This window comes from Balaenoptera musculus, chromosome 18, assembly GCF_009873245.2.
Source record: "Balaenoptera musculus isolate JJ_BM4_2016_0621 chromosome 18, mBalMus1.pri.v3, whole genome shotgun sequence".
In the NCBI taxonomy this organism is placed as follows: domain Eukaryota; kingdom Metazoa; phylum Chordata; class Mammalia; order Artiodactyla; family Balaenopteridae; genus Balaenoptera; species Balaenoptera musculus.
The window spans coordinates 21,964,150-21,991,971 of record NC_045802.1 but is presented as its reverse complement, the minus strand read 5'-3'; the positions used below and the strand labels follow the sequence as shown (position 1 = coordinate 21,991,971).

At 36.9% G+C, this 27,822-nt stretch overlaps 2 protein-coding genes across 2 annotated transcripts in view; one reads left to right on the top strand and one right to left on the bottom strand.

The window, feature by feature from the left end:
• Positions 1-27,822, top strand: part of GTF2F2 (general transcription factor IIF subunit 2) — a 154,931-nt gene that overhangs the window by 61,228 nt on the left and 65,881 nt on the right. The window contains exon 5 of the mRNA XM_036831843.1: positions 27,190-27,271. Coding sequence (XP_036687738.1) covers positions 27,190-27,271 — 82 coding nt within the window. The remainder of the gene's footprint in view (positions 1-27,189; positions 27,272-27,822) is intronic.
• KCTD4 (potassium channel tetramerization domain containing 4) lies at positions 7,941-9,580 on the bottom strand. Its single transcript, XM_036831842.1, has one exon. The coding sequence runs from the start codon at positions 9,385-9,387 to the stop codon at positions 8,608-8,610; it is 780 nt and encodes a 259-aa protein (XP_036687737.1). The 5' UTR covers positions 9,388-9,580; the 3' UTR covers positions 7,941-8,607.

The following is a 27,822-nucleotide window of genomic DNA, read 5'->3' as shown; positions in this document are numbered from 1 at the left end:
CGGGCCTCTCACTGTCACGGCTTCTCTTGTTGCGGAGCACAGGCTCCAGATGCGCAGGCTCAGTAATTGTGGCTCACGGGCCTAGCTGCTCTGCGGCATGTGGGATCTTCCCAGACCAGGGCTCGAACCCGTGTCCCCTGCATTGGCAGGCAGATTCTCAACCACTGCGCCACCAGGGAAGCCCCCATCCTAAGTATTTTAATTGCTTGATACCGCAGGGAAACAGGAGGATTATGCTCTTCTCCATTCCACCCTCACACTCCCCCTCCACCCCCAAAGCAGGGGAAGGGGTGGGAGTATAAAAGTTGACTATATCTCAGAAATCTGTGAAGTTGTTCCTGTGCCTACCTGATATATAAACACCCTTTCTCTCCCCCTATTTGCATAAAGATATTCTACTTTTTCTTAGATGTTCCCATTAAGAATTTTTAGTTCATTTTTAGAAATCAGTTTGGTGGTTATTCCCAGGTAGCTATTCTTCTGGATTTAATCCAGTAATGAATCTGTACCTGAATGAGGAAAAATCTGCCTGGCTCACAGAGGTTTCTCTCCAGGTTATACTCATTCCCAGACCTATCAGTTACCCCTTTTCCTTTCTGTGGTTGTGGCCCCGCACTTCTCATCAATGGATTCTCTGTTCTAGTGTGGTTTTTCTGTAGCAACTCACCAGGCTGACTGGATCCCCTTTTCATTAACTTTGGCGTCTCCCAGTATTTTAAGCCAGGTTTTGGCATAGTCTACTGAGTGGAGATGCCCTCCTCCCTTCAACGTTGTCCTGCCCATTTTCAAGGCTCACGTCCTTTGCTGAGTCTCCCGCTCAGTTCCTGGTGCCTGGGTGAAAGTGGTCTTACACAGTGGTTGGAGATTGCTTGCTAGCGGTGCGCCTGAGGCAAGTTGTTTAACTCTGTGGGTCTCTTTTCTCATCTGTAAAACGGGGGCTTTAGTACCACCCACCTCCATCTAAAGTATCAATGACTTAATGCGTTTTTCTTCTTTGTACAGAAGTTCCGAGGTAAGAAGTGCAGGTCTGGTATGGCGGTTCCATGGTTATCACCAACTGTCTGCCATCATTAGTTTGTGCCTTCCGTTCTCAAGGTGATCCAGAATGACTGCTGTGGTTATAAACATCACATCTACATTCCAAGCAGCAAAATGGAGGCAGGAGGGCAAGGCTGAAAGGCTCACCCAGCTTTGTGAGAGGACCATATCCAAAAGTCACACCCTCTCAGTTTTGCTTATATTCAGTTGGTCGGAACTCGATAACTTGACCTTGCAGCCACAGAATATCAGGAAATACAGGTTTTTATCTGGGTACAGTTGCCACCTCAATGGAATTAGGGTTCAGTTACTAACAAGTAAGGGAAGAATGAGTGTTGGGGAAGTAACTAGCAATCTGTGTAGCTCTACTAGAAAGGAGATAAGGCAAATAAAGTACTAAGTACTGACTGATAAACCGTAATGCCTCAGTGAATGCCAGGCATTTTTATGACTTTTGCTAAAAGGTCAGATTACCAGCACGTCCCACTTTTTCTTATTCCTTTCCACCCATTCGTATACTTTTCAGGGTAGTGATCTTTTATAATACCATAATACAATAGCTGAAACTTACCGAAACAACCATAGATGATTTCTTTGAAGGGAAGAGCTAGGTAGGTAGTGGTTGTTCCCTTGTTGGAAAACCATTAGTCTCTGTAGAAGTTTCATCTTTTTTTGCTTCATTAGCAGTTCTTAACATTGGTGGAGTTGATATGTCTTTTTTTGCTTTGATTGGTACATATTCTTTTTTTTTTTAATAAAGAGAATTAATTCTACTTAAAAATGTCTTTATTACATCCTTTAGTTAAATGGAAAGTCTTAGGGTGATACAGAATGAAGATTGGGAATGATTTTATTTAATGCTTATTACCCTTGCTTCATTAAAACACCTCATTGTTAACTACCAAATTTTTATATCAAGCTTTGCTATTTTTCTATATATTCATCATGTAGTGAATTTTACAATACACAGATTTTTGTTCTATAATAGAGCTATAGTCGAGCCTTCTTTTCTTGCCTCTTATTAAGTACAATCCGCCTTATATCCAAATAATCTAAATTTTGATAAGATAGAAAAAAGAGGGGAGGGATATATAACTGGGAACCAAAATAACATTTTGCTAAAGCCTGCCTCCAGTTTTCAAGGTAGCTGAATATTTATATATTGAATCCCAATGTGTTATTTTCTGGCTGTGTTGTAACAAGTAAACATATATGTGTCATAAATGCCTGTGGTTGCATTGTTTTGGTTTTGTTGTTTTATAAATCAGTCACCTGTGACTTTTAGATTCTTTTGATGTTTCTCTCCAGTAATCATCAAACTTTATTAATAATTATTTCTGCACACAGCTGTATGTAGTCTTTCCTTTTTCTTTTTTTTTTTTTATTGGAGTATAATTGCTTTACGATGCTGTGTTAGTTTCTGCTGTAGAACCAAGTGAGTCAGCTGTACGTGTACATACATCCCCTGCCTCTTGCGCCTCCCTCCCACCCCACGCCCCACCGCGCCCTGCGTCTTTCCTTTTTCTTTCCATGGTGGTTTCTTTAAAAATATCTATACGTGGATAGAAAAGATATGCAAACCTCAAAGCAGTTTTCTTAGGATGTCTGCATGTATATTTAATTTTAATGTTTTTTTAAAATAAATCTAAATAAAAATTCATCAAATGGTATGGTACCTGAAGTAAATGCTAAATGTTGTAGTCCTTTGTAAAACCACATTAAGTCATAGAAGGTTATCAAACTCAAGCAACCATTGAGGTTAAAGTTAGTATCATTCAACAATTTTAAGAACCTTTAAAATTAGTTAATAAATCTCTTTTATAACGAGGCAAAATCAGTAGGGTGAAATTTTTTTTAAAAATCGGTAAATTTGCCCAATTTTACACTTTAATGATGTAGAAAAATATGTGCTAAAGATTCTAGAAGGCCATAGTCAAAATTACTTTTGAAAAGTTGGGCCTTTCTTCAAAAAGAAATTTACAAAATTAACTAGATCTTTAAAAAAAAATAACTAGTAAAACTTGCTTTGACATGTAACTGAATATTCTGGAATCCTTGGTTTGGAAAAACCTGCTGTACTGTTAGGTTAACTGTGTTATATTTTATGCTAGGGAACAGTTTTTTAAGACAGATAATAAAGAAGTATAATTGTCTAACTCTTTAGTATCCAGTTCAGTATTTTTTCTAAAATAAGTAGTAATTTAGATAAATTTAGAATTGCCATATTTTACGTACAGAATGCTTAATATTGTATAGTTTTTGCATTATTGGAAAGATTTAATTAAATGTAAGTTATTTATAATAGCTTATAAGACTTCTATCAGTGACTTTTGTTTGATAGAAACTCTTGAACTATTGTGTATCTTTGCAAAGAGAAGAAGTAGGAATACAGTCACCTCTTTATAAATTAGGCAAATTTAAAATTTCATCTTATGAATGGATAAAGAAGATATGGCACATATATACAATGGAATATTACTCAGCCATAAAAAGAAACGAAATTGAGTTATTTGTAGTGAGGTGAATGGACCTAGAGTCTGTCATACAGAGTGAAGTAAGTCAGAAAGGGAAAAACACTGTATGCTAACACATATATATGGAATCTAAGGAAAAAAAAAAGTTCATGAAGAACCTAGGGGCAAGACGGGAATAAAGATACAGACCTACTAGAGAATGGACTTGAGGTTATGGGGAGGGGGAAGGGTAAGCTGTGACAAAGTGAGAGAGTGGCATGGACATATATACACTACCAAACGTAAAATAGCTAGCTAGTGGGAAGCAGCCGCATAGCACAGGGAGATCAGCTTGGTGCTTTGTGACCACCTAGAGGGGTGGGATAGGGAGGGTGGGAGGGAGGGAGACGCAAGAGGGAAGAGATATGGGGATATATGTATATGCATAACTGATTCACTTTGTTATAAAGCAGAAACTAACACACCATTGTAAAGCAATTATACTCCAATAAAGATGTTAAAAATAAATAAATAAATAAATAAATAAATAAATAAATAAATAAATAAAATTTCATCTTAGATATTTCCCTCTGCCCAGCACATCTTCCTTTATCCCCACCCCCTTGGTGTTTATTCACAGAAGCAAATTAATTTTAATATTAGCTTAGGCAAAATATGATTAGGAAGATAAGTCTGCTACAGAAGTAGCCATTATATATTTCAAAGCTAAATACAGTGGGAGGGGGAGAGGGGAAGGGATGGGACTGGGAGTTTGGAGTTAGTAGATGCAAACTATTACATATAGAATGCATAAACAACAAGGTCCTACTGTATAGCACAGGGAACTATATTCAGTATCATGGGATAAACCATAATGGAAAAGAATATAAAAAAGAATGTATATATGTGTATAACTGAGTCACTTGGCTGTACAGCAGAAATTAACACAACATTGTAAATCAACTATACTTAAATAAAAAATATTAAAAAGCTAAATACAAATAATTTATAAGTTGCATGCTGTTTTGGATAGTCCATATTACATTTCTGCTTTATTTGAAGGATAATTATGATTCAGATACTCAGATTTTAACCTTGACTGACATCATTTCAATTTAAGGCATTTGATCATAATTTATTAGACAGGGGTATCTTTAAGAGTATGGTATCATATATTATTGCTGACTGATTTTAAATTGCTGATAAAACAGCTGCAGCGATTATTTTGATCTTGTAGATTTTGTGCATGAAGCTAGAAGATAAAAGTCCCAAGAAAAACTCATTATATGTATTTTTAAACTAATAAAGTTGAAAACTGCATTTGCCTGGAGCAATTTAATTCAAAGTAGATTCTTGTATCTTATAGTATTCATCACAGTATTAAGCACACATTTGTCAAAAGTTCTGTTCATGTCTAAGTTGAAAGCCTAATTAATGTAAATGTGCATTTTTGTGCCTGTTCTTCATGGTTATGTCATGAAGGTACCTTTACACTGGATAAGATAATAACCAGTGCTTATGGGAAGTCTGTGATGGGTGAGGCATTTTACATGTAATTTAGAATTTAAGCCTTATAAATGCTCTATCAACTAGTCATTATTATCTCCATTTTACTGTGAGGATGTTGAAGTTCAAAGAAGTTAAGAGTCTTGCTTATGGTCATGTAAGCAAATTAGTGGAAGTTAATTGAATTTGAACCCAAGTCTGACTCCAGAGCCCATGTGTGTTTCACTGTGCCATATTTTTTTCCTATGAGGAAAAATATGTCAGTTCGGTGGACTGTATAAGTCATAAAAAGTAACCCCCCTTTTCAGCAAACCTGATATGTGAAAATCTAGATTTGCCAATATACAAATTTGGGATATTCTTTATTCTTGTGAGATGATTCATCTCATGTTCTTTAAATGACACGACATGACATTTAAAATATTATTTGCTTTCCCAAAATTCAGCTGTTTTACTCAACATTTTAAGAATACCTGCATTGTGAGATTTTTATCAAGTGAGGCAAACCTGTATTTTGGTATTCTTTATTTAGCATGTTCTTCACGAATGCCTGTTTTAAGCTGTAACACCAGGTTCTAGGTGTTAGAGAGATAAGTGGCCTGCAAAAGCAGACATAGTTCCTGCTGGCTCTGGAACTGGTATAGCTGGGTTTCAAATGTTGGTTCCACCTTTACCTCTCAACAACTGTATGATCTTATTAGCAGGTTCCTTAGCCCTCTTAGGCTCTTTCTTCATCTGTGAGAAGGAAAAAATAATAGTACCTTTCTTAGGGTCATCGTGAGAATTAATTGAGATAATATATGTACATAGCATGGTACCTGGCATGTAATAAAACAATAAATGATACCTTTTTATCATCTTAAAAATAGCACTTGAAATATAAGTAATTTTCTTTAAAAAAAAATAACTGAACAAGCTTAATTGGTATCATGATCTTCAGTCTGGGATGGTAGTCATCTTTTTTCTATCATTTGAAAAGTCTCATAAGTGTTTCCCTTCATTTGTTCTGCACACTGCACACATTTTAGAAATATAGTACACCATAAGCTGTGTGTTTATTTTTAATATTTTAAGGGCAATGCCAGAATCACTGTGTGATGTAATTCCAAATACAGGCGTGTATATGTTTGGCTCATGGCAAGTACAGTAACCTATTTTTTATTACCTTTCTTCTGAAAAAGAAGATGACAAGTCACTTTGTGATTTATTCTTTGGAGCAATATTTACTTATGAGAAAAGATATGAGGAAGAAATTCTTCATTGACTACAAACAAAAATGTTATGACAGCTTCACTCTGACTTACAGTTGGCATTTTGTATGATTTCTTGAATTTTTTGAATGGAAAGTATTTCTAAGTTTTTTTTTTTTTAAATAGTGAAATTTAAAAACTAGATATTTTCTGTACACTTACAATATTTAGGCACTTGAATATGTAAATACAAGTGCAAGTAATTTTGAATTTAAAAAGGTACATTTATAAAAAGTTACACAAGAGTTATCAATCTAGCCATATTTCCTTGTAGATTCCTAAATTGTTTTAGGATATTATGATTTATCAAAAGCTTGAGGAAAAATTAAATGCATTCCAGACACGATTTTTTGAGATGTACAAAAACACGAGTGACAGATTTCTTTAAGTAATGGTTTCCATCAATAATTTTGTTATAACAGTTAAATTTTCTTTTTGTGAACTGATGCAAAAACTTCACTTATAATACTTCTAAGGAGATTTGTATTTCCTGTAAAAAGAGATGTCAGGGCTATTTTTATTATCTGTAATGAAACCCTGTTAGTGAAAAGAAAATCTTGCTTTGACATTAAATCACTACCCTTTTCTTCATTACGAAGTCTAAATGCCAAGGAAAAGTCAACTTGTAAGCTGGAGAGGTATATAAACAGTTCAATTATAGTGACTGCTAAAATAGATTTTATTATTTTTTTCTGTTTTCATAGTTCTTTTAAATCTTGATTAAGCCATTTTTAAGTACATAAGAGAATTTGATGCTTTAATAGAAACATTTTTTTCTTGTAATACAAAAAGAAGATTGCGTGGTTAATGTGGAGATTTTTGTTTTTAATGTGAATTTTTTAAAGGACTTCTTTGTACAAGAGGTTTTTAAATATTTCTTTTAGTATAGTATGTACAGCCAACATTTGAATTACCTCAGATGTTGTAATGGGAAGTCAGTTATAGTTCTGAGAATGAATATTAGCTTTGCTGAGTTTTTATGTGTAAGCAAACTTTTGGCTTATATGCTAACTTATGTAACCTCAGTCAAGATTTTCGGAAATATTTTGTTGAAGTTTATTAAAGTTAAGATTTAATTATCAGTTTTAATGGTTAAATTTTAGAGGAGCGAATTTAAGATGTAATTTGTTCTTAGAAGCCAAAGAAAATAAGTGGCATAGAAATAAATGATTTAGCTGTTCTTTGGGAGGAAAAAAATACACTCACGTTTAAAGCTACGTTTCTAGATTATTTAATTGAGATAGCCATATATAAAACTTAATTTCTAAAAATAACTAATTATTTAGTATGAAGCAAAGAAATTACCACAACTCACTGAGTCTGAGGTTTAGCATCAAAAGAGGTGCTGAAAAGAATAAAGTTCTTTCATAAGGATGTTTAGTGATGCTCATCTAATATTTTTGAGCTTGAAAAATGAATAGATAGGACGATTCTGAAAATGAACTCTTTAATTATTCTAATGCCATGTACTGTATTGAGACCAAGTTATCCATGCTGTGTTGGAGCTCAGCCTGCAAAGAAATGAATTGGCTGATTTTTGTCATTTGCAAGTCCAGCCAGGGTTACTGCAGCCTGCCAGTTGACCACATCAATGCATAATTTTGTGTGAGGTCGTCAAAAGGTACTATTTGTTTTAAAAGTGACACATTTAACTTTTTACTATAATTATTAATACAAGCAAAGAAGTTAGTAGTGCTTTCTTTTTTTTTTATTGTCATCAAGCAGTTTTCTAGGAATTTGCAGCAATATATCAATTCAGCTGTAATTCTAGTATGAAATACAGAAACTATGAACAAGCTTTTGGTGCCTACCATTAAAAATTAAATCCATAGCTTTAATTCTTACAATCTCATTTTGTTTCACCACAGCTCTGTTTTAGTAGATCTGCACATCTGTCTTGCTCTCAATGGTTAATTTTACCAGTTCAGTTTCTTTGTAGATTTTTGCCATAAGTAGAGAGGATTTAAAATCTTACAGTCCCTTAAAATATTTTATTACCATTTACTTGAAAGAACGATAGATACTGTACATGCTTGTTCATTGTGCAAATACTCAAGACATTCTGATTGAAAGACAGCTTAAGGAAAAATAAACAAATAGCAAAAGCATTCCGTCTTTATTTACAGTATGTAGAAGATCACTGTTTTCGCTTTAAGTGTACGAGTCTGATCAACAGGAACACCCTAGAGAAGGACATCTTTAGCAATAGGATTTACATACCGTTAGCTCACAGTAATTGATTAGCAGCAGGTCTCTGAGTACAGAGCTAGCTGGGCACGTTATTTGGGATGCCTTTGATGCTGTGGTTTTCCGAAGCTTGCTGGCTGCATGCTTGTTGCCTTTGTTCGTGACACAGGTAATTACTTGATAAAATGAAGTGCATCGCTGTGAACAATCGACCCTTTGGAGCAATCCAGGCTGGTCAGCAGTCTAAAACCACACTTTAAGGCCATCATTATGGCCTCGAACTTAAGAGTTTCCAAGGTGCAGACAAAGGTGTTGTCTTCCTTCAGTACAAGTCGAGTGCCATTTTCAGACTTTATGAAGTATTTAAATTGAATGATGTTTGACGATATTGAAAACTCCTCTGGAAAGCCATCCAGCCTGCTTTTGGACACCAGAACAATGCGAGATTTTATTTTTGATATGAAATCAGGAGCATTACAGAAGATTCTCAGTCCTTGTGAGCGATCATGGTTATCTGTTATTTCCAAGAAAGTAGTCTCCCTGGGTGTTAGCTGTTCTTTTTCCCACCTGGACTTCACTTCCTCCGCCAGTCCCTTGAGCTGAAAGAATTCTGCTTCTTGTGCGAGAAGTTGATTTTCTCGAAACCCTTCTGGCAGTAGAAGTTCTCCATTTCGTAGGAAGTTTAGAACATGCCTGAAGAGGAGCCCATCCCTGTCTATGAAATAATGACCATCGGCATCAAATGGGCAGAGGATTTTTCCATTTACTATACCTTCAAGGAAAGTGTCTGGGTACTTGGTCAGTGTTTGTTTCTGAGTAATGTATAAGTATCCACCAACGTTGAGGGTCATCAGGGTGGATTTGCAGTTCTTTCCCTGGTCAGCATCTTCCAGGCTGTTGTGTTTCCCTTCATACTCCTTTTCTTTTTCTCTTCTGTTTATTTTACGCTCCATTTTTGAAAATGCTATTTCAGCTTGTTCTTCTTGGCGTTGAGATTTTTTAAAAAGAAACACTACCACACAAACACGCCTTTATTCAGCCCCAGCCTGGTGATGGAATGGAAATGCTGGCAGCGTTGCCTGTGCTGTCAGCTCGGTTTTGCAGTAGGTGGCGTATCAGCTATGTATGCAGGAGCTTTCTGGAGTAAGAGGGAAAAAAGATAATTTGCATTTAACTATATCAGGGCAGGAACTCGCTGTGAAAAGGTTTTCGTGTGTATTCTTTGAAGTAATGAAAGTTACTGAATAAATTGAATTTCCTATTGGCAGTTAAGCAGTTACATATGTTTAACTCTCCAGCTAAGTGTGAATTTTTATCCACTTCTAAATGTCTTTTAAGTTATTAATCAGGCAGGCTTAATATTGAATAATAGTGTCACCTTTTGGAGAATAATGTATGTTGAATTAGTATCATTGTTTAAAGTAAATCATAAGTAGGAAACCCAAAGAGAAAGGACCTAGGTGTATAGAATTTTTTCTCCTAAAAAAAGTCACACATTTCACAAGTGGTGTAGTCATTTTAGAGACACAAGTGAGAATATTTAAACCTGTTGTTTGTGACATTGCACTTGAATTTAATTGGATTTGCATGTGATTCTGCTTTATGGATCTTTAGCAAGTGAGAAGAAATTTTCTTCATGTTCTTTAACAAAAGTCTCTGTTATTTTGGCTTTTTACCCTAAAGGTAAAAAATCAAATATACAGGTTTTACAGTAATCTTTTTTTTTTTTTTTGGGTTAAGATTTCCTATGGAAAATTCATAAGCTTGTTTCACCCTAAACGTGCTTCACTGCTGAACAAAGACTTGGACTGCTGTGGAAAATACTGTAACCGTGTGTCTGTGTGTTTGTGTGTGTGTGTGCGTGTGCATGTGCTCCCTCGAGAAGATAACAGAGAGACACATTCAAAATACCTGCTGTAAAATAGTGTCATGGGCCAAGTTAGTTGGGTTTCTTTTACTGCTGTTGGTTTTTTTTCAGTGTTCACATAGGGGGAGAGAAAAGACCAAAGCCTAGCTGCCATTTTTTTTTTTTTTTGGAGCTGGAACTGTGTGAGTGGTGTTTTTTTTTCCCCTTTCTTTTTTTTTCTCCTTCCGCTGTAACTTGCCTTCCAAAACATTTTAGGGATCTTGAGTTTTCATTTCTAGAATTTAAAGACCCAGTGGTAAGAAATGTGAGCATTGTCCCCAGTACACTATTATTTGGCTGATCTACCTGCTAAATTATTCTGAGGAACTGCATTGTCCTCAGAATTAGACTTTAGATTTTGTTAAATTGATTTATATTTTTATTACATTAAAGGTATTTGAAATTTTTTCAACTTTGTGTTGATAGAAATATTGGTGCAGATTCTTCTAAAAATGCTTGCCTTGCATTTTCTCTAAACAATGTTAGATTTTCTTCAGATATAAAAATTTTACTTTTAATTATAGTGCATTTTGAATTTAGTATTTACATATCATTGAGCTTATCAAAAGTTCATTGAAATTAAACTAGGAATCTAAGACAACATTTTTAGGGCTGAGTTTTTGCTTTGAGACCTTGAAATTGAACCAAAGATAAGATTGCATTCTCGAGAGTTTTTAGTGTTTTATGTAGAACTTTACAACTTGTTAATAGTAAGCCAACATTTCGACTAAAGCTTCCTCTCAGTACTGCATCATTTAAGAAGAGTTTACTGTTATATTCTAACAATTTCATGTGTGTTGATTTTGTGGTTTTGGAATCAGGTCTTACCTATGGCTGTGACTTTTTCTGAAATATTGAATAGATTTGGGGGGTACAACTTTAGAAGCGGAATCCTTGTGTTAGTAGTCAATGCACATGAGTAGCACCATGGAATGGCAGAACCAGCAAAGGCTTGCCAGTTTCATTTGCAGTCACACCAGAATCAATAGCACATAACTGTAGTAGAGTGGTGGAGACTGTGCTAGAATTTTCTTTGTATGTTTAAATAAAGTGATATCGTTGAATTCTACGTAAGGCTTAGTCTGCTTCCTTATGCACTGTTTGGCCTGTTTATAGATGCCTTCCTGGGGGAGCCCTGAAGCTAGTGCTGCTGGAGGCTTTGCTGCCATGGGGTGGGGAGGTGAGGCAGGACTGGAGGAAGTGGGACTACTGATCCCTTCAGCCGTCACCCCTGGGGCCACCTTACACTTGCTGACTTGCTCACTTCTGCTTTCTGCTTTCTGGTTTTTACAATGACTGGTGTGTGTCCTTTGTTTCTGCTGGCTTGCCTTGACAGACTCCGAACCACCCCATCATGCGCCTCTAACCCTTGACCGCTCTTTCTCTTTAGACTTCACTCTGATGTTCTTGGCTTCTGCAAACCTGACCTGTACGATTTGTTTGCCAGCCGTGGCCTGGCAACAATAGTGTAACAGAAGCCTTGTCTGACTGGAAGCCGCTAAGAATCCATAGGACTGACTAGAAGCTGATAAGAATCCATAGGACTTTTCTTTTATGTCCTATTGCTCCCAACTTGCGGTCTTAAGAAAGAAAAATGGTACCCAGTAGGTCCCAGCTTCTCTGCATTGCTCCATTCCATCCCCGTGAAAGCAAGATGATTGCAGTTTACAGAAATCACGGGGCTTTGTTGATCATTGCTGCTGTGGTGGTTCATATGCCCCTTAGGAGAAAGCCAGGTTATCTTCTTTTTAGTCTATTTTAAGCTTATACTTACCTGCTTTGGGGGCTGTAGGGTGGGGAGGGTCATGTCAATCAAGTCCACACATCCCTAAAACTGTAGAAGTGGTGCTTCAATAACTATTCCAAGGCAAACATCCATGGTTTATGTGACTACATTTCTCTGCCTCACTGCACATACAAACTGGAAGTAATCAGTTCAGTGGTTTCAGCAGAAGGGCTTAACCTACACATCAAAGATTAGCTCGCTTAAATCCACTTGACCACTAGACTTGAAGATTTCATCCGCTTTGCAGGCAGAAAGATTTTTTTTTTTTAAAGTGTCTGTCATAGACATCTGTAATCACACATATAAAAGAGCCCTTCAGTCAACTTTGAAGATTTATTTTCTCATATATGTATATATCTATGTCTGTTTCTTACTTTTTTCATCCAACTCTGTGTTTTGAATTGGTTCACGCTGCTGTATATACATCTGTCTCACTACTTGTGGATGGCACACGGTACTTCACACTTACGCACCCAGTAAATGTTGTTTTTGATTTCCTACTGATGGACACCCAGGCTGCCTCAATCCCTTGCTGTGATGAACAGTTTCAAGCATGTCCTCTTATGGGTGTCTTTGGAAATTTGAGGGCTTGCTGGCCATGTTCAGTTTCACTTAGAACTGCCAGATGACTCCCGAGATCAGCTCTATCAGTGCACTGTCCCACCAGCAGTGCTTGTGGTTTCCTGTTTCCCCACATTTTTTCCAACACTTGGTGTTATCTGCCTTTCTTTTTTTGTTTTGTTTTGTTTTGTTTTATTTTTTAGATTTCACATATAAGTGATATCATACAGTATTTGTCTTTTTCGGTCTGACCTATTTCACTTAGCATAATACCCTCCAAGTCCATCCATGTTGTTGCAAATGGCAAAATTTCATTCTTTTTTATGGCTGAGTAGTATTCCAGTGTGTGTGCGCGCGCATCTGCGTGTGTGTGTATCTTCTCTATCCATTCATCTGTTGCTGGACACTTAGGTTGCTTTCATATCTTGGCAATTGTAAAGAATGCTGCTATGAACATTGGGTGCCTGTATCTTTTCGAATTAGAGTTTTCTCTGAATATATACCTAGGAGTGGAATTGCTGGGTCATATGGTAGCTCTGTTTTTAGTTTTTGAGAAACCTCTATACTGTTTTCCACAGTGGCTGCGCCAATTTACATTCCCATCAACAGTGTATGAGGATTCCCTTTTCTCCACATCCTCGCCAGCATTTGTTATTTCTGTTCCTGTTGATGATAGCCAACTTTGAGGACGTAAACAGTGTCATTGTCAGGTTCTTGTTATGAGTGTATTCATTGGTTAGGCCCAATGCCTAACCAAATTTTAGCAAAACCTTTCCACTATATGGTGATGCTAATCTTCCACTGTCTGCATTAGGCAGAATTTATCCCAGGCCAATGGGAATTCCCATCTTATCTACCAACTCTTGATGGGAAACGAGGTCATTGTCATCAACATTATTGACACAGAACATGATCATAATATATGCTTGCTCCATTTATATATCAGAGATATTCTGCTGCCATGGAAGGAAGTGGAACCTTACCAAGAAGGTATCTCTCTTGGTTGGAAGATATAAGATTTGATAATTCCCCTAGACTCAACAGATCACTCCTTTCTGAAATTTCCTTGGAAATTTCCTTGGAAAATTTTTCCTTGGAAAATTTCCTTTTCAAGGAAAAGGGATGGTCTCAGAAGCTGCCTTTTTTAAAAACACTGGGCTTCTGTTTCTTCATTCTCTGCCTCTACCAAATCTTTTTGGTTATTTTCACCTGCATACATTAATGCCTGTTTTTAAAAAAAGATTATTTCCTGGACTTCCCTGGTGGCGCAGTGGTTAAGAATCCACCTGCCAATGCAGGGGACACGGGTTCGAGCCCTGGCCCGGGAAGATCCCACATGCTGCCGAGCAACTAAGCCCGTGCGCCACAACTACTGAGCCTGTGCTCTAGAGCCCGTGAGCCACAACTACTGAAGCCTGTGTGCCTAGAGCCCGTGCTCCGCAACAAGAGAAGCCACCGCAATGAGAAGCCCCGCAACAAAGAGTAGCCCCCACTCGCCGCAACTAGAGAAAGCCTGCGCACAGCAACAAAGACCCAACACAGCCAAAAATAAATAAATAAATAAACTTAAAAAAAAAAAAAAAAAAGATTATTTCCTATTACCTTAGGAAGAAAGTAAAACCAACTACAGAAAGAGCAGTAGCTGTCAATTTTCACTTAAACCTGGCACTATGTCTCTGCCCTGGTCTTTTGCAGATTTTTTAAGGCTTATTGATCTGGATCTTTCTTCTTCACTTGAATTTGATACCCATCTACTTGATTCTGCAGTGATATCTTTATCTGTTCATTTTCCAAAATCTGGCTAACCTTTGGCCATCTGACTTTCATGTCCTCTGATTCCTTTTTGCCTTGATCTTCCTATACCTTTCACAAGCTGAGTTTCTCTTTTTTAATGTGTGGCTTTCTTGTTCTTCATAGCCTCCCGTTAATAGCATTGAATGTGAGAAATATTCGCTTTGATATTCAGCTGTAATCATGTTACTTTAGCCTCTTTTTTGGTGTTAAAAAATATAAATAAATTACACAGTGTAATGTATTAACATATTTTAAGACTCAAGGATTTTTCTGTGTTAATCTAATTCTATTTGAACATCAAAACTTTAGTTTCATTTTGAAATATAACATTTTTCTGCAAAATTAGATGTTGTCTTGTCCTGGGCTTGCATCCCCGCAAGTACTACCTCACTACCTTATGGAGCTGACTGACCACAGTGTCTCACCACCTGTGCAGAGTGCTGAAGTCCTCCTAGGACACATTCAGTATAGCTTTTGGCAGGAAGGTGATGTGGATGTGTAATTCCAGTCAGATGAATAAGCTTGTAAATGTTTTGCGGTGTTGAACTGAGTCTTCACAGAAGCCCAGGAAACTTTGCTGCATCAGCAGATTTTTAAACCTCACTTGAGGAGTGTAGAAAAGATGAAAACACTTTGTATCAAAAGGAGCACAAATAAAAATGACAGACTAAATGAGAAGTTCTGACAAAACTCCATTCCACGTTTCTTTGCTTTCATTACACAGGTAATCTTGAAAACAATTTACAAATCATATTAATTCATATTTTAAATGTACTTTGGGAGATGAGTATTTCAGGGAAACCTGTATTTTATAATTCTGTAGGCAGAAGTCATTTAAGCTTTTAAAAATGAGTTTGCTTTTTTTTTTTTTTTTAAGTGCAGACTATGCATTATTATTCACTGGAAAATTTTATTGTAACTAGATGAGCAAGGCACTTCTATGAGCAATCAAATGAACACTGAAATTATATTGCGTAGAACTCATTTTTATAGTGCTATTTGGCAAAACGCAATTTTGCCTCCTCTTTCAGAAGGAGATGTTTTAAGTTAATAACCATTGTCTGCAATCTCAAAATGAGGGACATGACTTTGAAAAGTTGTAAAGTTAATATTGTTATGAAATCAGTAACCCAAAGAGTCTCTGCTGCTGATGCTGTACCCTACCAGTGTCCCTCCTGTTATCATCTTGTTTTTAGTTTCTCTTGTGTCTTCAGTGATGACATGGTGTGGAGGAGAGAGGGGGTCCTGAACAAGCAGGACAGGATATGATGGTTCATAGGAGGAAATGGAGTTTCTTACACAGAGTAGAGTGATTGCAAATCAGGGATGGAGAAGTCTATCATATTGCACACTTTTTCACATTTAACATTTCTGAAATAAGGGTATGTCTTAAAATCATTGGCTTGTAAAATTTTCATGGTAGTGTTTTGTCTTTCTTGGTGGCACATAAAATGATGTTGACTATTACAATTGATGGTATCTTAGATTTGATGAAGTATTTGAGCAGTTCTGTAAGCTGTTATCCCCATACCACCAGAAAATAAAATTAACAGAGATACAGGAAGAGGAAGAGATGTGGGGGAGAGGAGGAGAGAAATATCAGGGCAGTAGTTCTCAACCCTGGCAGCTGCATATTAGAATTATCTAGCGAGGTTGTAAAAACACCTCTTGCCCACACAGTGCAATTAAGGTAGAATCTCAGACAGTGGGCCCAGTAGTTTTCAAAAAGCTTCCCAGGTGATTCTTAGGATCAAGCAGAGTTGAAGACCTACCATATTCAGGAAATTGATGAGCTCAGGAAAGTGAACTTGTCTCAAAGGAGTTCTTAATGATGAGGGCATAATTTCTACTCTGTAGTTATGAGGATCACTTACTATTAAAGTATCTTGAAAATTGTAAAGAACTAAACTAGTATGTGGTATTACTACTATTCCTAAACATGGTGAAGAGGACAGGAGTTATTGAGGATGAAAGTAATGAAACTTGAATCATGTTCAGTTGATTTAAAAATGTGTCATAGGATTGTCTATATTAATATTGTATCCCTCAACTATATTACAGGCTTTCTAAGTGCAGGGGGTCTGTATTTTTTTTTCCTTTGTACCCCTCATCACATCTAGCACAGTGTTTGGCACTATTTAAGTGTAATGTAGCACTATAGCAAAAGTCTTTTCTCTGGGAGACTTAATCTTTCCTAGAAGGATTTGTTTTTCTATCCATTTAATCACGTTTGCTATTGTTTTTGAATTCTCTCTGATTTCAAATGCAACAGCCAAAGCTGCATCACACCCTTTGATGAAGGTCTAACTAAGACAAACTATCACAGTACTATGATTTTCCTTTTCATTTATTATTACAACACAGCATTACTTCATTTTTTTAAATAAAACTATATTTTATTTCTGGGTTTTATTCAACCTCTTTTTTTTTTTTCTTTATCCATTTGTCTATTTTTTGTTAACAACCTTATTGGAGTATAATTGCTTTACAATGGTATGCAAGTTTTGCTGTATAACAAAGTGAGTCAGCTATCCATATATCCCCATATCCCCTCCTTCTTGCATCTCCCTCCCACCCTCCCTATCCCACCCCTCTAGGTGGTCACAGAGCACCGAGCTGATCTCCCTGTGCTATGCGGCTGCTTCCCACTAGCTATGTATTTTACGTTTGGTAGTGTATTTATGTCCATGACACTCTCTCACTTCGTCCCAGCTTACCCTTCCCGCTCTCTGTGTCCTCAAGTCCATTCTCTACGTCTGCGTCTTTATTCCTGTTCTGCCCCTAGGTTAGATTCCATATATATGTGTTAGCATACAGTATTTGTTTTTCTCTTTCTGACTTCCTTCACTCTGTATGAAAGATTCTGGGTCCATCCACCTCACTACAGATAACTCAATTTCATTTCTTTTTATGGCTGAGTAATATTCCATTGTATATATGTGCCACATCTTCTTTATCCATTCATCTGTCGATGGACACGTAGGTTGCTTCCATGTCCTGGTTATTGTAAATAGTGCTGCAGTGAACACTATGGTACATGACTCTTTCTGAATTATGGTTTTCTCAGGGTATATGCCCAGTAGTGGGATTGCTGGGTTGTATGGTAGTTCTATTTTAGTTTTTTAAGGAACCTCCATACTGTTCTCCATAGTGGCTGTATCAATTTCCATTCCCACCAACAGTGCAAGAGGGTTCCCTTTACTCCACACCCTCTCCATTATTTATTTTTTGTAGATTTTTTGATGATGGGCATTCTGACTGGTGTGAGGTGATCCCTCATTGTAGTTTTGATTTGCATTTCTCTAATGATTAGTGATGTTGAGCATCCTTTCATGTGTTTGTTGGCAATCTGTATATCTTCTTTAGAGAAATGTCTATTTAGGTCTTCTGCCCATTTTTGCATTGGGTTGTTTGTTTTTTTGATACTGAGCTGCATGAGCTGCTTGTATATTTTGGAGATTAATCCTTTGCCAGTTGCTTCGTTTGCAAATATTTTCTCCCATTCTGAGGGTTGTCTTTTCGTCTTGTTTCTGGTTTCCTTTGCTGTGCAAAAGCTTTTAAGTTTCATTAGGTCCCATTTATTTATTTTTGTTTTTATTTCCATTTCTCTAGGAGGTGGGTCAAAAAGGATCTTGCTGTGATTTATGTCATGGAGTGCTCTGCCTATGTTTTCCTCTAAGAGTTTTATAGTGTCTGGCCCTTACATTTAGGTCTTTAATCCATTTTGAGTTTATTTTTGTGTAGGGTATTAAGGAGTGTTCTAATTTCATTCTTTTACATGTAGCTGTCCAGTTTTCCCAGCACCACTTATTGAAGAGGCTGTCTTCTCTCCATTCTATATTCTTGCATCCTTTATCAAAGATAAGGTGACCATAGGTGTGTGGGTTTATCTCTGGGTTTTCTGTCCTGTTCCATTGATTTATATTTCTGTTTTTTGTGCCAGTACCATACTGTCTTCATTACTGTAGCTTTGTTTCCTTCATTTCTTTTTCATTTATTTCTGATCTGATCTTTATGATTTCTTTCCTTCTGCTAACTTTCGGGGGTTTTTTGTTATTCTTTCTCTAATTGCTTTAGGTGTAAGGTTAGGTTGTTTATTTGAGATTTTTCTTGTTTCTTGAGGTAGGATTGTATTGCTATAAACTTCCCTCCTAGAACTGCTTTTGCTTTGTCCCATAGGTTTTGGGTCATCGTGTTTTCATTGTCATTTGTTTCTAGGTATCTTTTGATTTCCTCTTTTATTTCTTCAGTGATCTCTTGGTTATTTAGTAGCATATTGTTTAGCCTCCATGTGTTTGTATTTCTTTTTCCTGTAATTGATATCCAGTCTCATAGTGTTGTGGTTGGAAAAGATACTTGATACGATTTCAATTTTGTTAAATTTACCAAGGCTTGATTTGTGACCCAAGATATGATCTATCCTGGAGAATGTTCCATGAGCACTTGAGAAGAAAGTGTATTCTGTTTTTGGATGGAATGTCCTATAAATATAAATTAAGTCCATCTTGTTTAATGTGTCATTTAAAGCTTGTGTTTCCTTATTTTCATTTTGGATGATCTGTCCGTTGGTGAAAGTGGGGTGTTAAAGTCCCCTACTATGATTGTTTTACTGTCGATTTCCCCTTTTATGGCTATTGGCATTTGCCTTATGTATTGAGGTGCTCCTATGTTGGGTGCATAAATATTTACAATTGTTATATCTTCTTCTTGGATTGATCCCTTGATCATTATGTAGTGTCCTTCTTTGTCTCTTGTAATAGTCTTTATTTTAAAGTCTATTTTGTCTGATATGAGAATTGCTACTCCAGCTTTCTTTTGATTTCCATTGCATGGAATATCTTTTTCCATCCCCTCATTTTCAGTCTGTATGTGTCCCTAGATCTGAAGTTGGTCTCTTGTAGACAGCATACATATGGGTCTTGTTTTTGTATCCATTCAGCCAGTCTATGTCTTTTGGTTGGAGCATTTATTCCATTTACATTTAAGGTAATTATCAATATATATGTTCCTATTACCATTTTCTTAATTGTTTTGGGTTTGTTATTGTAGGTCTTTTCCTTCTCTTGTGTTTCCTGCCTAGAGTAGTTCTTTAGCATTTGTTGTAAAGCTGGTTTGGTGGTGCTGAATTCTCTTAGCTTTTGCTTGTCTATAAAGGTTTTAATTTCTCTGCCGAATCTGAATGAGATCCCTGCTGGCTAGAGTAATCTTGGTTGTAGGTTTTTCCCTTTCATCCCTTTAAATATGTCCTGCCACTCCCTTCTGGCTTGCAGAGTTTCTGCTGAAAGATCAGCTGTTAACCTTATGGGGATTCCTTTGTATGTTATTTGTTGCTTTTCCCTTGCTGCTTTTAATATTTTTTCTTTGTATTTAATTTTTGATAGTTTGATTAATATGTGTCTTGGTGTGTTTCTCCTTGGGTTTATCCTGTATGGGACTCTCTGTGCTTCCTGGACTTAATTGACTATTTCCTTTCCCATATTAGGGAAGTTTTCAACTATAATCTCTTCAAATATTTTCTCAGTCCCATTCTGTTTCTCTTGTTCTTCTGGGACCCCTATAATTCGAACGTTGGTGCGTTTAATGTTGTCCCAGAGGTCTCTGAGACTGTCCTCAATTCTTTTCATTCTTTTTTCTTTATTCTGCTCTGCAGTAGTTATTTCCACTGTTTTATCTTCCAGGTCACTTAACCATTCTTCTCCCTCAGGTATTCTGCTATTGATTCCTTCTAGAGAATTTTTAATTTCATTTATTGTGTTGTTCATTTCATCATTGTTTGCTTGCTCTTTCGTTCTTCTAGGTCCTTGTTAAACATTTCTTGTATTTTCTCCATTCTATTTCCAAGATTTTGGATCATCTTTACTGTCATTACTCTGAATTCTTTTTCAGGTAGACTGCCTATTTCCTCTTCATTTGTTTGATCTGGTGGGTTTTTACCTTGCTCCTTCATCTGCTTTGTATTCCTCTGTCTTCTCATTTTGCTTAACTTACTGTGTTTGAGGTCTCCTTTTCAGAGGCTGCAGGTTCATAGTTCCCATTGTTTTTGGTGTCTGCCCCCAGTGGGTAAGGTTGGTTCAGTGGGTTGTGTATGCTTCCTGGTGGAGGGGACTAGTGACTGTGTTCTGGTGGATGAGGCTGGATCTTGTCTTTCTGGTGAGCAGGTCTACGTTTGGTGGTGTGTTTTGGGGTGTCTGTGAACTTATTATGATTTTAGGCAGCCTCTCTTGCTAATGGGTGGGGTTGTGTTCCTGTCTTGCTAGTTGTTTGGCATGGGGTGTCCAGCACTGGAGCTTGCTGGTCGTTGAGTGGAGCTGGGTCTTAGCGTTGAGATGGAGATCTCTGGGAGAGCTCTCACCGACTGATACTACCAGGGAGGTCTGTGGTGGACCAGTGTCCTGAACTTGGCTCTCCCACCTCAGAGGCTCAGGCCTGACACCTGGCGGGAGCACCAAGACCCTGTCAGCCACATGGTATGTGTTAGGCGTTCCACCAGACTCTGGGAATACCAGCAGGGAACTGCTTCTGCCTTGCCGAAGACAGCTTTTTCTGAGACACAGCTACCAGCAAACCAGAGGTCCTGCAGTGGGGAGGCCGTACATCTATGGGGCCAGAGGCTGGTTCTGGGGACTCAGAGTCAGAGGACTAGAAGGGCAAGAGGAGAAAGAGGAAGAGGGAATTGGGAACTAGAAAGCTGGTGTGGAGAGGAAGAGCCAACCTCTTATTCTTGAAAGCAACTTTTAGATTAGGGATTGTGTCTGTTTATACAGCATTACAACATTATGCCCACATCTGTATTTGAGGATTTATATTGATTAATTATATATATTAAATTATATATATAATTATATATAACAAGCAAAAAGGAGACTACTGTGAAGTGTAGGAGGAATGATAACTTGTGAACTTGCCTTGTAAACGGTAAAAGATACACATGTTTGTTTTTAAAATGTCGTTCTCTAAGTTATTTCCTTGACGAAAAGTTTGTTATGGCTTCTGTAGACTCATAGAACAATCCACACTCCTTTGTACATTTAAGTCCTCCATCTTCGATTTTGTACCTTACGTAACCACTCTTCTACTCGCGGACAACCAGTCTTGTCATTCACAGGTACTCTTTGATGAGCATTACAGCATCCCTTGTATAGGAATGTATGTAAACCTTCTTTCTCCCAGTCCATAGGGGAAAAGTTGAAGACCAGTAGTAGGAGTGAGGAAGCCGAGATGTTTTCTAATCCTAAGTCTAGTCCTCAAATTATGGTTTCAGTGTTTGGTTTAAAATTGAGAATTCCCAGCTATTTAGGCACGTTTGTAATTTGAATATCATTACAAGAAAACATATTGCATAAACAGATAATTTTGGGGAATACTTCTGTGGCTGCTCATTTTGTTGCTTTTGAGGTAATTAATCAAATGCTGACTCTGTAGGTTTACTGAAATCTGAGCATGATCTTTTATTCCTAAAATTCCTGAGTATTAGATAGAGATCAGAACATCAATTGACAAATTTGAATACAGTAAGAAACACCTTCTTAATAACATAGGGATTGCAGCTTTGCCCAACTGGTTTGTTAAGATGCCAAGTAGCATGTATTAATAGGCCTTGCCCTGTGAACCACAGGCAGAAACTGCTAGGAAAAGATTTTAAATGAGAACAGTGGAGACTGGTAGGAATATTAAAAATGGTTTATCTTTTAAATGCTCTTGCTCTGTTGAAATATTATTTCTTTAGTCCTTTTCCAAATATTAGTCCTTTCTACATATTATTTCTTTAGTACTTTTCCATCACAGTTGTGATGTAAGGAAGAATCAGGAAAGTAGCTTCAGATCTCAAGGATCAGTCCAAAATCTTGGTTCTAACCTTGTCTGTGTTTTAACTTGAGTTGGAAGTGCTCTTAAAGGCCTCCACATTGAACTGGATCGAGTGGTCTTGTGGAAATGAACTCCTGTAACTTCCTGATGCCCAACATCTTCTTAACACATTACTTCTCATTACTTACATGCCAATGCTAATAGACACCCTTCCTGCTTACTTCCACTTTAACTTGTTCAAACTAGCGAGGCTCTTAACTTGTGAAACATGCCAGTCAGTTGTTTCTCTTGGGTTCCTCAACATAGAGTATGTTGGAAGGTCCAGCTTAGAACAGAAGTTTGTATATTTTCAAGTCTTGGACAGCTTCTCAACATTTTCTCATTCCAAGAAACAGTTTTTCTCTAATTTCTACTCAAAGAAAATTTAATTATGTCTAGGTCTTTTAGAAAGTATTAGGGCAAACAGAATAAATACTAATGAAATAATAAAACATCCTCAGTTGGAGGGGAAGGCCAGTTTTGTTTTGTTTATTTTAGTGAAAGAGAATTGGAGGAGATCTCAGAGATCCCAGCGACTTTATTATACATATAGATGCTGAGGCCCAGAGATGTAAAGTAACTTCTCCAAAGTAACACCACTGTTCAGAGACAGAATCAGAACTAGAACGCTTCCATTCTTGTTATAGGATGCACTTTATGTAGCTTACCCTTTAAAACTTTCTCTCAATTGTTTTCTGAAACTAGGTGGCAGGATATAGATCAATAAAATACCATCACCAAAGGTGTATGTTCATACTCATGAAGATTCTTTGGGTTACAAGTAGCAGAAACCAATAAGCAAACCAATCTAGCCCAAAAAGCTGGGGAGGTGAGAAAATTTAGAAAAAGATACTGGAATAGTTCCCAGAATCTAAACAAGAGTTGAACAAGCGGCCAAGCCTAGGGAAAGATAGGAACCAAGCCATGGCTGGGCTTTCAGTAGGATGAGCCTATGTGGCTTCTCTTCAGAATGCCGTTGTGACCATGTCCTTCCAGAGATTTCTGAGGTGGAGTGACTCTGGTATGGGTCCCTTAGTTTAAAATTCTGAGAGAGACAGACAGACAGAGAAACAGAGAAGAGACAAAAGCCATTGTTCATGCTGTTCACACCACCTTCGGTGCCCTTCTGCTTCACCTCCCACTCTAAATCCTACCCATTTTTCCAGGTCCAGCACAAACATTGCTTTCTCTATCAAAGCTCTTCTTAAAACCAGCTAGACATATTCTCTTTGTGTGTATGTGTTTTAATCCCAGTACTCCGTGTCTCTGTCAGCAGATTATAACCCTCATAAACCATGGCAAATTCTACATAGTACAGTAGAATCCCACAGCCTTTATGGAAGGACCAGTAGTCCTTCCAGTAGTTAAATTAAAAGGTAGGGAATCATAAAAATGATAATAGTATATATTCCTACTGCCTTAAACATTTTAAGACCCACAAATGTACATTTAGTCACCAGTGTACATGTAGGACAAGGCCTTTGCTTTCAGTATAGGATGCTGATTGAGCATCTGATTTCTCTTTCCTGTGAAAAGTAAACCCATAATTTAGTTTAGATTTTCAGTTTTGGTTTCTTTAAAAAGGAGCAAAAACTTAGACATTGTGAAACAATATGAATGCAGAATCCTTCTAGACTTTTATGTTTCTCTTCTAATCTCTAGTTGTCTCTCCAGTACCTAATTTGACAGATTTTTAGCAACTTATCTTTAATATCACATCTTACAAAGCATTAAACCTAGTTTTTGTAGAAACATCTCCCTCCCCCATACTCTTAATTAACGAGATTATGTAATATATAATCAAATTGCATAATTACTAACAGTAAAACTAGCATAAACAAGTTCCAGCGTAGTTTGAGCAGAAGTGTGTGGGAGTAGTAGAGATTAACCTACTACCCACTAGTGTATAGTGAGCTGTGGGCATCTGTCACCATAGTTAAGAGGGGAACTGAGAGCCTTGGTAATCTAGAAGTGGGTTAAGTGGAGGTCTATCAAAAGTGCTTCTAGTGTGTTAAAGTGGTTTATATACCTATCTCATCATCCTACTAGACCAGAAGCTCCCAAAATGTGATCTGGAAACCACTGGGTAGAGGGGTCCTGGAGACCCTTTCAAGGGACCTGTGAAATCAAAACTATTTTTATAATAATACCAAGCCTTTTTGCCTTTTTCACTCTGATTTTCGAAACATTTTTCAGTTTTAGTTGCTAGTATAATCAATATCAGTAGTAAACCCACATAAAAGGTTCTTTGGGATTCCTCACTACTTTTCAGGCATATATGCCACACGCTTGTGAATGGCTGCACTAGACTCTACTCCTTGAGGGCAGGAGCCAAGTTTCATTTATCTTTGTTATTCCTGATGTGTTTTGCATTATCTTTTACATAAAGGCACTTAGTAAATATTTGATAAATATATGAGCAATAAAAAGATTATATTTCAAGTATTTACAGTCTTTCAAACTGGACCAACTAAGTAGTTTTAAGTCAGGATTCCTATATTAATGAATATGATCTGTAATTAACAGCAGTGGTGTGCAAGTGGGTGCTTTCAAATGCCTTAAAATGCAATATTTAATAGCTTTTCCCTGAAATCTTAAGCAATGTTTTGGAGAAGAATAGAAGCATGGTTTAGTGGAAAGAATATGAAAACATGTTCCTGTGAGGCTTTAAAAAGTGTGTGACACCTTTAAATCTTGCTTAGGGGGCTGTATTATAAGTAAATTGGTTTTTAGAAAACTTATTTAGGAAGAGAGCGGGAAGGGCAAAGAGTTAACAGAGATGTGGGGTTATTTAAGAGCAGCCAATTGGTAGAAGTTTTCATTGCTGCTGATGAAGACTTTTCCTTTCATTTGAGAAGCATTTGAAAAGGCTATTTTAGATTTGAAAGGGGGATATGATGGACAGGAAATCATGGTTTGGGAAGTGAATTTTACTGCTTTATGTGAGTGACCTTGACTGAAGAAGAGTGATGAGTGGTGGCCAAGTTGAAATGGGCAGGTGCTTTGGATGCTTTTAACCCTTTCAGGTATTATGTGTGGAACGTGGACAGCAGAAACCTTTAACTAGAAATTAAACTCATCCTGTCCACCAGGAGTAGATACAGATAAATAAGAGGGGAACATTCACAGGTGGTATTGAAAGGTAGCTTTTTAGTATTCAGCATTAGTAAACACCTGGATATGTAACTAAATTATTTTCAGAGACAGTATTCCAGATCTATTTTGCTTTTTAAAAAGGATTAATTTATGTTTAAAAAGTGAACTTTTCTCATGCATTTAAGACACTATAGATTGGAATCTTTCCCAGATCTTGTTATTGTTATGGCAAGAATTTTTCTAGATACAACTGTCAGCTTCAGTGGAGCTGAATATAATATTTGTTTTTGCTTTAAGAAAATTCAAAATTTAATCTTACTAAACTCATTAATAAGAGGAAATTACTTTTAGATATTTAAACTTAAATTTAATATAAAATAATTGCGGCCTTCTTATTATTTCCTTCCTGGCATATTTTGGTGTAAGGTAGACGTGCTTTTCATCATTGCTCTTTTCAGTCATCTGTCAGCCTCTACTTGAGGTTTGTTGCATATGTTACATTGAACTATCGAGTTACTATGTGTATTAGTACTTAGGGGCTATAATAAGGAGTTCCTAGATTTTGGAGGCAAAATAGAGAAAGGTCACCATAAGAAAAATTTTCTAACATAAATCATGTGGGCATGGTTCTATCTGCATTCTATGTTTTGGTCAACTTATCTGTTCCTCCAGTGAACTGTATGCTTCTTGAAGACAGTACTGTATTTCAGTCATCTTCAATTCTGCAATGCCTAGATGGTTCCCTTCACATCGTAGGCATTTAGTTAATGTTTGTGGAATGCATGAGGTCATTTGCCCTGAAAAGATGGGTCATAAATGCATTGCTGATGAGCCAGAGGAGTTCCTGAATCTCTTCCAGAAACCTGGGTGAATTCTCCCGGAAATACGACTGAACCATAACTGTTCCTAACCATAGTCGTACATTTCCAGACTGCAGTAAAGCAGGTACCATCGTGGGTCAGTCATACATGCATTATCAAATAAGATGAGGTCTTAAAGTGACTTGGTGCCTAGTAGGCACTCAGTAGGTGCTAACTTTTGTTTTCTCTTGAATTTTGTGTCAGGGTCACCATAAGAATTCTTACTAATGGTGGGAAAAATTGCCCTTCTGTTTGGACAGATATTCATAGCAGTTAAAGCTCTAGTTTAGACACATCCATTTTAATCATTTTGCTGGAAAATAGAAGTCAGAGCAACTGGCAGGCAGAACTGGTACACAGTATAACCCAGACAAGGACCTGCCTAGTTTCATAGTATTTTCTAAGCTAGCTGTTCTAGTCACCGTGTATTCTAGAATTTTCTTTTTTGCACATGTATGTGTGTGTGCCCATGCATGCATATACATGTGTGTATGAATTTTTGATTTAGTGCTTTAGGCTAGCTGTGTTTTCAGAACTTACTTCTCTGCCAAAGATGATATAGCTGCCACACCCTTCAAATTTTTACTTGATTTTTATGCCCTTTTAAGCCACTCTCTTTAGGAAGAGCTAAGTGTATAAAAGCTGTTATTGGCAAGGGGCTGCAGCAGCCCAATAAATAAACCTGACAGGAGCCCAGTTTTTTACTAGCCAAGAATAAGGTTTTTCTCTATTCTGACCAATGATATTACTGTAAACTTAAAAATATTCCTTTTCTTTCCTTGATTTTTATTATTAACTATATTTGATTGTAATCATTGTTACCTTGGTTAGTATGTCAAAATATAGTCTTGGACATGATAAATGTTATTTCTCAATACATTTGTTAATTTTTGTCTTTCCATTCAAGATAAGCTTTCACTGGAAGGAATAGTGGTCCAAAGAGCTGAATGCCGACCTGCTGCCAGTGAAAACTACATGAGATTAAAGAGGTTGGTGTTTTTTAACTTTAAAATAATACCTGATATTTCTTTTTTTGGGATTGAAATACATATATTAGATTGTCTATAGACTGCATGAAAACTATGGTTATTGTTGAAAGTGTTTTCTTCAAAGGTTGTTTGGTTTTAAAACCAAGTAAGAACAAACTTCCAGTTATAAAATAAATGTCATGAGGATGTCATGTGCAACATGGTTACTATAGTTAATAATACTTTATTGCACATTTGAAAGTTGCTGACAGAATACATCCCGAAAGTTCTCATCCCAAGACAAAAAAAATTTTTTAACTACCTATGCTGGTGGACGTTAACTAGTCTTATTGTGGTGATCATTTCCCAATGTATACAGTTACTGAATTGTTATCTCGTACACCTGAAACTAATATAATGTTGTATGTCAGTTATACCTCAATTTTTTAAAAACTCAAGTAAGAGTTTCTTTGGCAAAAGAACTTTCAGAACCTGGGCTGTTAATTTGGGGTATATTAAGCTACTGTGTTAATATAACCTGGAATCAAATTTTTTAAATGTCTTTTTCTAGT